The sequence below is a fragment of the Pan troglodytes genome, chromosome 13 (genome assembly GCF_028858775.2).
Source record: "Pan troglodytes isolate AG18354 chromosome 13, NHGRI_mPanTro3-v2.0_pri, whole genome shotgun sequence".
Lineage (NCBI taxonomy): Eukaryota > Metazoa > Chordata > Mammalia > Primates > Hominidae > Pan > Pan troglodytes.
In genome coordinates this window covers 143953946-143967399 of record NC_072411.2, presented here as the reverse complement: position 1 = coordinate 143967399, position 13454 = coordinate 143953946, and the positions used below count along the sequence as shown (strand labels likewise).

General features: G+C 50.9%; 1 protein-coding gene across 9 annotated transcripts in view; it reads right to left on the bottom strand.

The window, feature by feature from the left end:
- Positions 1-13454, bottom strand: part of ATG4B (autophagy related 4B cysteine peptidase) — a 36900-nt gene that overhangs the window by 16222 nt on the left and 7224 nt on the right. For 5 of the 9 annotated variants that reach the window (XM_003309574.6, XM_009444730.5, XM_063791792.1 and 2 more), the window contains exons 2-6: positions 6721-6822; positions 6495-6566; positions 4225-4323; positions 3186-3287; positions 2473-2545 (exon numbers count right to left, since the gene is read on the bottom strand). In XM_003309574.6, the coding sequence (XP_003309622.2) occupies positions 2473-2545; positions 3186-3287; positions 4225-4323; positions 6495-6566; positions 6721-6822 (448 nt within the window). Of the gene's footprint in view, positions 1-2472; positions 2546-3185; positions 3288-4224; positions 4324-5855; positions 5947-6494; positions 6567-6720; positions 6823-12199; positions 12356-13454 lie in introns of those variants that run through there. The other 4 variants (XM_009444731.5, XM_063791793.1, XM_063791796.1 and 1 more) reach the window with 3 other exon arrangements.

Genomic DNA, 13454 nt, shown 5'->3' with positions numbered 1-13454 from the left:
TGCAGATGGCTCTGCTGTTATTTGCTAAAGAGACTGTAGGATGACAAAGAGAGAAGGAAGATCAACAAGAAAGAAGAAGATGGGGCTGGGACCAGCACAGGGAGCGAAAGGATGAACACTGGTCAGAGTCTGGACATATTTTGAATGGGCCCACTGAAAGAAAGAGGAATTGATATTTTGAATGGGCCCACTGAAATAAAGAGGAATTGGCCAGGAGCGGTGGCTCATGCCTGTAATCCCAGCACTTTGGGAGGATGAGGCAGGTGGATCACGAGGTCAGGAGTTCAAGACCAGCCTGGCTAACATGGTGAAACCTTGTCTCCACTAAAAATACAAAAATTAGTTGGGCATGGTGGCACGTGCCTATAATCCCAGCTACTGAAGAGGCTAAGGCAGGAGAATTGCTTGAACTGGGACCCGGGAGGCGGAGGTAGCAGTGAGCCCAAGACTGCACCACTGCACTCCAGCCTGGGCTACAGAGCTAGACTCTGTCTCGGAAAAAAAATAAAAAAAAAAAAAAAGAAAGAGAGGAGTCCTGGCCAGGCGCGGTGGCTCACACCTGTAATCCCAGCACTCTGGGAGGCAAAGGCAGGTGGATCACGAGGTCAGGAGTTCAAGACCAGCCTGGCCAACATGGTGAAACCCCATCTCTACTAAAAATTGAAAAAATTAGCTGGACATGGTGGCAGGTGCCTGTAATTCCAGGTACCGGGGAGGCTGAGGCAGGAGAACTGCTTGAACCGGGACCCGGGAGGCGGAGGAAGCAGTGAGCCCAAGATTGCACCACTGCACTCCAGCCTGGGCTACTGAGCTAGACTGTCTCAAAAAAAAAGAAAAAAGAGAGGAGTCCTGGCCAGGAACGGTGGCTCACGCCTGTAATCCCAGCACTTCGGGAGGCTGAGGCAGGAGAATCACTTGGGATTCTGAGCAGAGATCATGCCACTACACTCCAGCCTGGCGACAGAGCGAGACTCCGTCTCAAAAAGAAAGAGGGGTCTAGAACAATCCCAGATTTTGGTTTGAGCACCTGAAGGACCACTGTAGGAGAAGCAGGCTGGGGCCAGCACGGGCTCTGGCTGTCAGGTCACCATGCACACAGATACCTAGGTGGAAATGCAGAATAAGCAGCTGGACCTGAGCTTGGAGTCCAGGGACAAATCAGCCCTGGAAGCCGTCCATGTGCCTGGGTGCCACAGCACTTGCAGGTTGGGGAGGATCATCCAGCAACAGGGGCGGGGGCTGGTGGGGAGCAGGCAGGGGACCAGGAGAAACAGTGAGCATGGCGAGTGGCCTGGTGCTTCCAGAGAACAGCGCTGACTTGGTGGGGCCACTCCAGGCAGCAGCAAGAGAAGTGTGAGTGGAAGGGTGTGGTGGGGGCTGGGGAGCTGCTGGACAGAGGACTCTGAAGGGCATGCAGTAGGGACTGAGCAGGTGCCACGCCAAACACAGGGCGGGCCCTGGAGACAGAGGGAGCAGCAGGCTGGGGATGTGGGACAGGGGTGACGTGGGACGCGGGTGACGTGGGATGTGGCAGAGACGGACTTGTGCAGGACCCCAGGGAACCTGACAGAAAAGCTGGGTGGAGACAGTGACTGCCATGCTGAGGAGCAGGCTGTGGGTGAGGGGAAACAGGGCCACTTCAGGAACGTGGAACATGGGATGCCTGAGGGCCTTGAGTGGGATACAGAACAGGCAGATGCAGAAGGAGAGGCTTCAAGGGGGCCGTGGCTGAAGACAGGCTGGGGAGACGCTGGCCCTCAGACCAGTGGGGAGGAGACCCTGAGGGGACAAGTCCTGGGGGAACTGGCCAGAGCCTCCCCAAAAATGCTGGGATGCCAGGACACATGGAATCAGACCAAATGACCCTGGATGGGTCAAGAGGAATGAAGAGTGGACACGAAGCTGAAACCACAGGCAAGTTTCTGGAACTGCAGGGAGGGTCATCTCAGAGGAATCTGGGGGGCGGGCACGCAATGGGGCTGAGTGAGGTGCGAAAGGAAGCAGGTGCGGAGCAGGTGCAGAGCACACTTTCAGACGCTGAGGTGTATGGGAAGGTGAGCGAGGCTACAGGGAGTCTCCGGGTAGAGTGAGAAAGGCAGGTGGCAAGGCCCGCGGAGGGCAGCCTCCAACAAGCCTGCAGAGGTGGAAGGGCCCGGCACCCGCACAGATGGCTGCAGACTAGCTTCAGCTGCCCACCCCATCAGAAGCCACCATTACAGGTGGATCCATGCAGCAAAGAACAAGGGTCCAATGTGCCAGCCAGGATGTGGACTACGGTGTTCATTTTGTTAGAAAACATAAATTCCTATTCACAAGACCTCGACACAGTCATCGCTGAGAAACCTTCCGAGGGCCATGAAGTAAATAATTAGAGACCCCTTATTTCCTGTAGCCATGAAGACTCAAGGAGAATTTAACCCCCAGGGAACATCCCTGCTGCCCCATGCTCGGCAGTGGAAGCACAGTACATACTTGAGGACCTGGGCGACAGTGTTCGGCCCGTACCACTGGCCTATGGACTTGCCTTCGCCAACTCCCATTTGCGCTGCAGGGAACAGATACACATTAGCAACACACACCCGCCCCGACCATCCCAACGCCCCCAGCCCTGACCTCTGGTGGCACGTGGTGCCAGGAGACACATCACAGGAAGGCCTGGACAGCACCCTACCCAGCCTCCAGACGGAAGGATGCCCCAACAAGATCGGGGGAGGCGTGAGGGGGCAAACAAGGTCTCGGGGACTGTCCTTCACTATGAACTTAGAAAAGAAGGGGAAATGAAGGGACCACTTCCTTCTATAAGTGAAAACACAGTGCTCAAAAGCCGGCCTTGCTTGCAAGAAAGGCCAACTCTTCTTTACTCACTCCACTTCAATCTGAGCATTCAGATTCACTGATGGGGCGAGGCCAATTTCCCCAGACTGTGCCGAGCACCAGGCACTGCAAGCCGCATGGACAGCAGGAAGGGCAAGGCCCAGGGTCTGGGCCTGGGTGGGACGGGGGTGATGTGGGATGACACGGGGGTGATGTGACAGCAGCGCACAGATGGTCAGAGGTCAGTGTTTACAGGTTTACAGCCTCCTGCTCCACAACCCACGACACCAGAAAAGCTCTGAGGGGAAACCGACCACTCCACCCTCTCCAGACAGCCCGGGTGGGGCCTGGCACATTCTGCAGCCTCCCACCTATCTGGTGAATGGAGTAGTAACTGTCCTTCCTGTCGATGAATGCGTTGAGGACGCTGAAGTAGCTGTCTGGCTGCCTCTTCCTTTGTGTCCACCTCCAATCTATTGGAAAAAAAATTACAGGTCAGCTCTACCATCAATATGAGAAACAAGTTTTCACTTTCACACTAAAGATACAGATGGCATCCAAACCTTTTTCAGAATCTTTTCTTTTTTTTTTTTTTTTTTAAACAGAGTCTCGCTCTCTCACCCAGGATGGAGTGCAATGGCGTGATCTCGGCTCACTGCAACCTCCACCTCCCGGGTTCAAGCGATTCTCCTGCTTCAGCCTCCCGAGTAGCTGGGACTACAGGCACGTGCCACCAAGCCTAGCTAATTTTTGTATTTTTAGTAGAGATGGGGTTTCACCATGCTGGCCAGGATGGTCTTGATCTCCTGACCTCGTGACCCACCCGCCTCGGCATCCCAAAGTGCTGGGATTACAGGCATGAGCCACCACACCCAGCCCAGAATCTTTTAAAAGTAAAAACCCATGTTCTTCAGGATTTCAAATACATATACGCCAAGTTATCAAAACAAATCTGTACAGAAAACAGTTTCAGTAATTTAAAACATTTATTAGCATTCTTCTTCTTCTTCTTCTTTTTTTTTTTTTTTTTCAGATAGGGTCTAACTCTGTTGCAGAGGCTGGAGTGCAATGGTGCGATCTCAGCTCACTGCAGCCTCCATCTCCTGGGTTCTAGCAATTCTCCATATCAGTCTCCCAAGTAGCTGGGACTACAGGCAGGAGCCACCACGCGTGGCTAATTTTTGTATTTTTTGTGAGACGGGGTCTCGCCATGTTGCCCATGCGGATTTATCAGCATTCTTTAAAGTCAGTTTTTTAAATCAAGAAAAACAAGTGGCTCATTACTCAAGAAACCCCCAAGTTCTACTTACTGTTTTACCTGTGGTCTGCTCTAAAGAGCCCTGACCCCACAGTCCCCTTTGCTTCCTGAGAACACCGTGGCCATGCGCCCTCCCCAGGGCTGTGACTCACCTCGGCCTAGGTGCCGGCACACCAGGGCTTGGGCAAAGATCATCTGTCCACACCGCAGCATGCAGCCCCAGCCTGTGTCCGAGGTGGGGCCTGTCCCCCCTGTCGTGGCAGACAGAGAGAGAAGTGCTCATGGCCAGATGGCCCCACAGGCCACAAGCCCACTGGCAGGAGGCAGCCGGTCAGTCCCACACCACAGGCACCGACTCCCTCCTCCATCAGCTCCACCTGGGGCAACACACACCTCTTAGGACTCAGTAACGCCAAGGGCCACATTTACTGGAGAGTGAAATGTCCCGACAACCTCCTCAAAATGGGCAAAACACATGAACAAGTCAGTCATGGAGCAAAAGGAATGTCTGACAAACATATGAAGACACTGACCCCCGTAAGTCATCCAGAAAATGCAAAGTTAAACAAAACAACGCATTTTCCAATTATCAGAAAGGCAGAAATTCAAACGCTTGATGACATCCAGTGCTGCTGAGAGCACAGGAAGGGCCGCAAGGGCAGCAACTCAGCCCTTCCAGCACAGGTGCCTGGGCCCTGCCCTCACGGCCACTCCCTGGGGCCCAGAAAGATGGACAACACGCACCATGGAACTGCGCGGCATGTGACAGGCACGTGGGAAACACTGCCAGCCCATAGCAGGGGTCCAGTGGAAGGCCACTGCACAGCTGTGACAACAGAGAGGGCCACCTGTGCAGCAGACAAGAGGCTGTGGCTGCACACCAGGGTGAGAAGCAGAGATTCAGGGGTCAGACCACAAGGTTCGCCCTGTGCCCACCTCTGGGCTTCCGGCAGCTTCTCCATGCACTGGCAAGGACAATAAACCCTGTGTCTTGGGGTAGTGGTGGCCGTCACCCACCAACAACCCAATCAGCAGTGCCCATGGTCACCCTCGCTCCACTGCTCACCGCTCTACTGCTGATAAAAACGTATCTCAGAGCCAGGCGTGGTGGTGTGCACCTGTAGTCCCAGACACTCAGGAGGCTGAGGAGGGAGAACTGCTTGAGCCCAGGAGTTCAAGTCCAGCCTGGGCAACATAGCGAAACCCCATCTATTAAAAAAATGAAAGTAATAATTTTAAAAAGTTCTCTCTGTGGGGCTAAGAAGGAAACACAGCACACTGCCCTTCAGAACTGCGACAGGGCTGCTTCACGTGCAGGCTCTTCCCCAGCCTCCACCTCCTCCACAAGGCCTCTGCCAAACCAGAAAGGCTTCGCTCCAGTCCTGTTCTCCTTCCCAGCACGCGGCAGGGTAGCTGTGAAGGAGATGGAGGCTGGGGACAAACCCGCATCCAAGGCCGCCAAGAGAGCAGGTTCAGCGCAGCTGCGAAACAAGCGGAAACTGTGGAATGAGCAACTATTCCCAGGGCACATCTGACAAGGTATGTCATTAAAATATATCATTACATATCAATATTCCCAGGGTACATCTCACAAGGTGTATCATTAAATATCAACCTAAGGAGACACTGTCGTATGTCCCTACGCGTCAGTGTTCTCCAATGTCCAGCCGTTGTGGCTATTTGACTTCCACCTCACTTCAGGATAAAGAATGAAACCACCCCTAGAAGAGGGACCAAACCCTGACCTGGCACTGAGGAAGCATGACGCCAGCCCGGCCCTCACCTCCGGCCTCAGTTCTCCGCCGGTGAGAGGCAAGGCTGAGAACCAGTCCCCATCTCCTTCCAGCTCCAGGGTATACAACAATGATGAATGGCTTTTAACAGAATGCACCTTAGTGTTACACAAAAACATGTCACATTCACCTGGCCCTTCAAATCTCCCCACAGGTTAAGTGTGGAAAATACTAAAAAAGATGAGGGCTACAGAGAATGGCTTCCAAACATTCTGGACCTAAGTAAGAAACACATTGTACAGCTGTGACCCAGAACACACACTCAAACATGCAAACGAAAACGAAGATCCCTGAAGCGCCATGCTGCGTGCCCGTGGCGGACACACACTGCTTTCTATGACATTCTGTCCTACATTTAAAACAATGTTGGTCGTAACTCATGATACTGATTTCCAGCTCCAGTAATAAGCTGGGATTTGCAGTTGAAAACACACTGGCCTAGAGTCAGGCGCCGTGGATTCTAGCTTTGCCACTACTACACGTGAGGCCTCGGCCAATTCAGTTAAGCAGGATTGCTGTGAGGATTCAAATGAAGTCAGTGGCATACTGAAGTCAAATCTACAAGCATAAGTTTTCCTCCTTCCTAAAAACATATTTTGTCCCGCGTTGTAATAAAACAGAGTACTTACCAATGGCTGGAAAGTTTTTCCTGTATGTAAACCAAAGTCTAGATGCCACATCAGACAAGATCTCGTCCTTTTCTAGAGGTTGTTTAAAAGAAAAAAAAAACACACACACACAACGCCTTAAGTTTGCAAGTCACAAGTTATGGCAGAGTTAGCAGAGAACAGTGATCACAAAATGCTTCTGCAGGCCAAGCGGTCAGACCAGGGTGGGCTCCAGCATGGCCGATACCTGTGAAAATGCTGTATTTTCTACCCAGTATCCAAACGGGCTCTGAGGTCTCAGGAAAATCTTCAAACTCAGCAAACCGGAGAGTGTCGTAGGTCAGAGTAGCTGTTGAAACCAAAGACGCACAATCATCAGACACTTATAATTTCATAAACTAGTATCGAAAGAGGCCATTTACAGCATTTCTGTGCTGAAGAGAACAACTGTAAATTCTTGTAACAGCAGCACTCCCTCTCGTATCTCGGGCCTACCAAGACACCCACCATGGATGGAGTAAACTCTTGGGAAAGAGCAGGAGGCCCTGCTGGGCAGCTGCTCTGCTAAGGTATGGGGACAGGGAGGTGGGGCCAGCATGCTACTTCCTGAGCCTTTCATATTCTGAGCCACTGAGTCAGTGTCTAACAGCTGACACGAGGGTGAGAGGCCAAGTTAGGGGCCAACCTGAGGGGTGAGAAAGCAAAAAAATGAAAACCCACCCGATTCAAGCACTTACTTTAGACTTAAAAAGTAACGGACAAAAATAAAGTTAAACCACCTCCTTCATCCTTGTACGCAAGGGAAGCCAAGAAGAAACAGGGCAAAGAGTCGTTTTCCATGGCCATCCTAAGGTTTACCAGATGTCACCATGGCAGCGTGTTCAGAGTCACTGTGATGAAGACAGATGCTCCAGGGCAAGAAACACTGAGCTGCTGGGAAGACTGGGGTTCTGGTCTACCCCAATTTCCTGGTTAGGAGCAGGTGCTGGAGAAGCATGGGATGCTACTCTCAGGTAGAAAGTTAACCCCTGGACACTGAGAGATCAAACTCTCTGCCAAGTCCCCAGAGGTACCTGGGTACAAAAAGCCTAGTGATCAAGGACTGAACCTGTTTTCATTTCAACAATGCTACCAGAAGAGCATGTCACCACTTCCATGGGGCAACATCCCACTTTCTAAGGAGGCAGCTGGCTGCAGAGCCATGGTGCTTACCTGCTGGGCTAATGATTAGCCCTGCATGCCATCTTACTCTGTTTTACTTCAATTAAGAAACTAGGCCAGGCACAGTGGCTCATGCCTGTGATCCCAGCACTCTGGGAGGCCAAGGTGGGCGGATCACCTGAGGCCAGGAGTTTGAGACCAGCCTGGTCAACATGGTGAAACTCCGTCTCTACTAAAAGTACAAAAATTAGCCAGGCCTGGTGGCGGGCGCCTGTAATCCCAGCTACTAGGGAGACTGAGCCAAGAGAATCACTTGAACCCAGAAGGTGGAGGTTGCAGTGAGCTGAGATTGTGCCACTGCACTCCAGCCTGGGTGACAAGAGTGAAACTCCGTCTCAAAAAAAAAAAAAAAGAAAAGAAAAAGAAAAAAAAGAAAGAAAGAAACTAGAGAGGCCCAGGGTCTTCCTGTTCACAGAACTGTGGCTGAGGATACCCATGTCCCACAGTGTTCCTGAAAAGAAGGCGCCAGCCAGCAGCAATGCACCAGCCCAAACACCCATGCGGCGAGATGCCCATTGCGTATTCTGGGGCGGCACCAGAGGCATCTCTCTCCAGCTGCTCTTCAGGGAACTGGGAACACACAATTCCCATCTGCTGCCTCTCCAGCTCTGATGGTGTCTGATCACTCATCCTTCACCAGCAACTTTACAGCAATCTTTTGAAAATCAATCACATATGAATTTCTCCCACATCTAAATTTACTTTTTGATAACAACCCCACACTTCGATAAGAATGACATATGCTAATCATAAAAAATTCTGAAGACTACAAAAATACACAAATCACGTGAAGCCTCGTTGCCCAGCAATGACTCTTTCCAGAAGTCTTTATGCACAGGTTCGCCTGTGGTTTCCTCAGCATTCTACATAAACACAGATCTCCACCTAAGCTGATACTATAAAGCATCGTGTGTGAACTTCTGTGCTGTGCACAATCCCCTTGGGGAGGCAGGGGGCAGTCAGAATTTAAAGCCCAGCTTGGGTACTGGTAAATTGTAGCTTCCTGGGCCACTCACTTAACTTCTAAGTGTGAATGTTCCCTCATCCATAAAATGGGATAATAACAGGACAGCCTCAGCATATGGGTGTGACGTTTCAATGAAACACTTCCAATGAGGTGCTGGCTGGCAGACAGAAGGGCTGCAGTGTCCGCTCTGTCATTAACATCGAGGACTCAGAACCACAGGGTCAAAGGCACACAAATTTTACTATACCCAAAAGCCTTAATTGTATGTGCAGCTAATTCCCAAACGCAGGGTTCAGAAGCACCTGCAAGCATCTCCCTCGGTGCAGGCAGAACTACCAAATCCACAATAGAGGGCCCTACAGGCACTGTTTAAAGGATTCTCAGCTGCGGGAGACCCAGGCCCCTCTCTGCCCTTTTCCTAGAGTAGTGCTGTGGCTTCCTGAGCAAGATGACGGGCGTTGTGGAGTGGCTGCAGCCAGATGAAGCAAGCTTTCCACAGCAGGGCTTTGTCCAAGAGCTCTGCTCCTGTTTTTTTTTCTTTTTTTTTTTTTTGAGACAGGGTCTCATTTTGTCACCCAGGCTGGAGTACAGTGGTGTAATCACAGCTTACTGCAGCCTCAAACTCCCAGGCTCAATCAATTCTCCGGTCTCAGCCTCCTGAGCAGCTGAGACTACAGGCAAGTGCCACCACACCCAGCTAATTTTTGTATTTTTTGTAGAGATGAGGTCTAATCACGTTGTCAAGCTGGTCTCAAACTCCTAGGCTCAAGCAATCCACCTGCCTTAGCCTCCCGAAGGCTGGGATTACAGGCATGAGCCACTGCACCTGGCCCCCAAGAGCTCTGCTCTTACATATTTCACTTGTCCATGCTTTCAGAGACATTATCAACCAAACTGCTTGGTGACTGTGAATAAAGTCAGTCCAAGTTTACATTCTCTCCTGCCTTTTTATATATATGTTACTTGTTTCTGCACATGATTACAAAAACTGAATTAGGATGAATTAAGGTCCATGCCTTTTTTTTTTTTCTTTTGTGATGGAGTCTCACTCTGTTGCCCAGGCTGAAGTGCAGTGGCATGATCTTGGCTCCCTGCAACCTCCGCCTTCCGGGTTCAAGCAATTCTCCTGCCTCATCCTCCCGAGTAGCTGGGATTACAGACATCTGCCACCATGCCCGGCTAATTTTTGTATTTTTAGTAGAGACAGGGTTTCACTGTGTTAGCCAGGCTGGTCTCGATCTCCTGACCTCAAGTGATCCACCCACCTCGGCCTCCCAAAGTGCTGGGATTACAGGCGTGAGCCACTGCATCCGGCCCACTCCTATCTTTTTAAAGAGCTGAAAAACATCATGATGTCCCTGCTACCTCTCTAAAGCCACTCCTGAATCTTCAGAAGTCCCTACTATTCTTTGACCTGTAGGCTTTATTCAATATATAGACTAAAATCCAGAAAACTTATTCTCAAGGAAAAAGGATGAAAACACCACCGGTCTAATTTCTTTCCTTCTTTTTTTTTTTTTTTTTGAGACGGAGTCTCGCTCTGTCGCCCACCAGGCTGGAGTGCAGTAGCGCGATCTCGGCTCACTGCAAGCTCTGCCTCCCGGCTCACGCCATTCTCCTGCCTCAGCCTCCTGAGTAGCTGGGACTACAAGCGCCCGCCACCACGCCCGGCTAATTTTTTGTATTTTTTTTAGTAGAGACGGGGTTTCACTGTGTTAGCCAGGATGGTCTCAATCTCCTGACCTCATGATCCTCCCGACTCGGCCTCCCAAAGTGCTGGGATTACAGGCGTGAGCCACTGCGCCTGGCCACCACCGGTCTAATTTCAACACTGCAAGACAATGATTCCATCTTGCTGTTGGAACATTCTTCTCATGTTTGACACCGTTCCAAGGCACCAGCTTTGAACTAAAGATACACATATCTTTTATTTAAAGTACAGCAGAGCTAAATGAACACTGGCAAGTATCTCTTTGTAGACTACAGATGTTCCTTAATTAGGATGGGATTATGTCCAATAAACCCATTGTAAATTGAAAATACTTAGGTCAAAAATGCACTGAGGCCAGGCACAGGGGCTCATGCCTGTAATCCCAGCACTTGGGGAGGCCAAGGCGGGTGGATCACCTGAGGTCAGGAGTTGGAGACCAGCCTGGTCAACATGGTGAAATCCCATCTCTATTAAAAACACAACAAGTTACTCGGGCATGGTGGCAGGTGCCTGTAATCCCAGCTACTCGGGAGGCTGAGGCAGGAGAATTGCTTGAACCCAGGAGGCGGAGACTGCAGTGACCTGAGATTGCGCCACTGCACTCCAGCCCAGGTGGGAGAGTGAAACGCTATCTCAAAAAAAAAAAAAAAAGCATTGAATACACGTAATCTACCTAACATCAGAGCTTAGCCTAGCCTGCCTTAAATGTGCTCAGAACACTTACATTAGCCTACAGTTGGGCAAACTCAGCTGGCAACACAGTGCCCTGTAGAGCAGGGGTCATTCCCCCTCCCCATCATGTGGCTGACGAGGAGCTATCTGGCATCTCGAGAGTATCTGGAGGCATACTGCTAGCCCAGAAAAAGATCAAAATTCAAAACGTCAAGTATGGTTTCCATAGAATGCATACTGCTTTCACACTATCGTAAAGTCAAAAAATTGTACGTCAAACCATGGTAGTTTGGAGACCATCTGTACTTCAGAAGAATGTGGCGTATGTCATCAGGAAAAGGACCATATTGTTGAATCAGTAACAGTCTGCAGTAACAGAATCTGGAAGCTGAGAAACTTCTAGGATGTCTAGTTTCCCATATTAAAAATATAAATGGTAAAGGAACGAGAGAAGTATAGATAAGGAAGAAAAGGAAAAAGGCTCCCTCTGAAAGCAGGGTCACGAGGCCTGAGCGGCTGTGAAGTTGAGGGATTTTCATCACGGACGCAGTAAAATGCACAGCAGGTGTATTTCTTAGGTTTATCACCAAACTTTATAGGCAAGGAAGCCAACTTCAGAGTGAAGGGAATAAGAGGTGTTCCATTAAGTTCAAATACACCACCACACCTCCAGCTATAACTGTGAAAATTACAGGTGTGTGGCCTCAGATTGCTCACTGTATAAACCATCAAGGAGACCAGGAAACCCCAGGGGAGCAAATCCAAGGAGCAATCACGGTGCTTGGCAGTGAACAGGAGTGGCGCAGCCATGGCGAACGTGACCCATGAGGTCCCTAAGGAGGGCTCCCACACCGTGCCCCAAGCTGCTCTGCTCCTCCATCCAGAGAAACGCACTCCGGCCCTCCCCCAGAATCCTGCCCTCTGTTGGGAGCGAGTCACACATTCCCCTAGGGCTAGTGGCGGACACTCTGAAAACACGATCCCTTGCTTCTCCCACCACATTGCACCCTCCTCTCGGTACCGTGGAGGACGCTGCAAGTGGGGAGTGTCCGCACGTCACACCTGGAGCACGTTCCTGACAGCTGGAGCGCCAGCTGTGGAGTCAGAAGTCTGAGCCCACCACTGAGCAGTCATGCAACCTTACAGGCTAGTGACCTTCTTGTGACTTGGTGTCCTCACTGTGAAACGGACAAGTCAAGGTGCAGGAAGAGCTCTAAACCGCACGGGAGCAGTAACCGCTCTTTCAGGGCCAGCCTTCTCAGATCACTGAAACGGGTGAGCAGTCACGACCCGGCATGGATGGGAGGTATTCTGTAAGCAGAGGTGCAGCACAGAGTACAAGGTCAACAGAGACCCAACCAAACATGAGTCTCTTTACTAACACTGAATCCAACATAACGTCCTTTCCTTCAAGAGTGACTGCATTTAGAGAGCAAGAGCCTGCCCCCCGCCTCACGGGCTGGCTCCAAGGACCAGAGAGACCTGCAGCAATTCCTACAAAAGAGCCAATAAAGACTCTCAGACTCGCATCTCTTCAGTTATGAGGAGGTCTTCCCTGTACTCTAGGGGCCCCACACTGTCCCTCTCATGCTGGAGGACAGGAAGGAATGCCCTCGGCAGGCCCTCTGAGCAGAACTCACCCCTTCTGGACACCCTCGCAGCTTCAGCTGAAGAGGAAGACACAATGAGGAGCCACGGACTGAGGCATCGGAACGGTACAGGGACCTCTCTGACCTTCCAGATCTTACTTTATAATGGAGGAAGATAACTTTCTTGGAATTAACACTTCTAATTTCTTTTTTTTTTTTTGAGATGGAGTTTTGCTCGTCACCCAGGCTGGAGTGCAATGGCACGATCTCGGCTCACTGCAACCTCCGCCTCCCGGTTTCAAGCGATTCTCCTGCCTCAGCCTCCCGAGTAGCTGGGATTACAGGCGTGTGCCACCACGCCTGGCTAATTTTGTATTTTTAGTAGAGATGGGTTTCTCCCATGTTGGTCAGGCTGGTCTCGAACTCCTCATCTCAGATGATCCGCCCACATCAGCCTCCGAAAGTGCTGGGATTACAGGCATGAGCCACCGCAACCGGCCGACACTTCTGATTTCTACTGAGGTTTGGTTCTGGAGTCTGACAGCCTGCTCGATAGCTACAGGCAGACCGCGCCAGGCCAACACTTCTGATTCCTACTGAGGTTTGCTTCTGGAGTCTGAGTGCCTGCTCGATAGCTGATTTCTACTGAGGTTTGTTTCTGGAGTCTGAGAGCCTGGTCGATAGCTACAGGACAGACACAGGCCTGGACTTCTTCCAGCCTCAGTCTCCTCACCCATGAAATGGGGCACAGCCACCAGTTTTCCAAGTGGGGTGAGAACCCACAATGGGTGCAAAACTAACGCTCACAATCACTAACATCT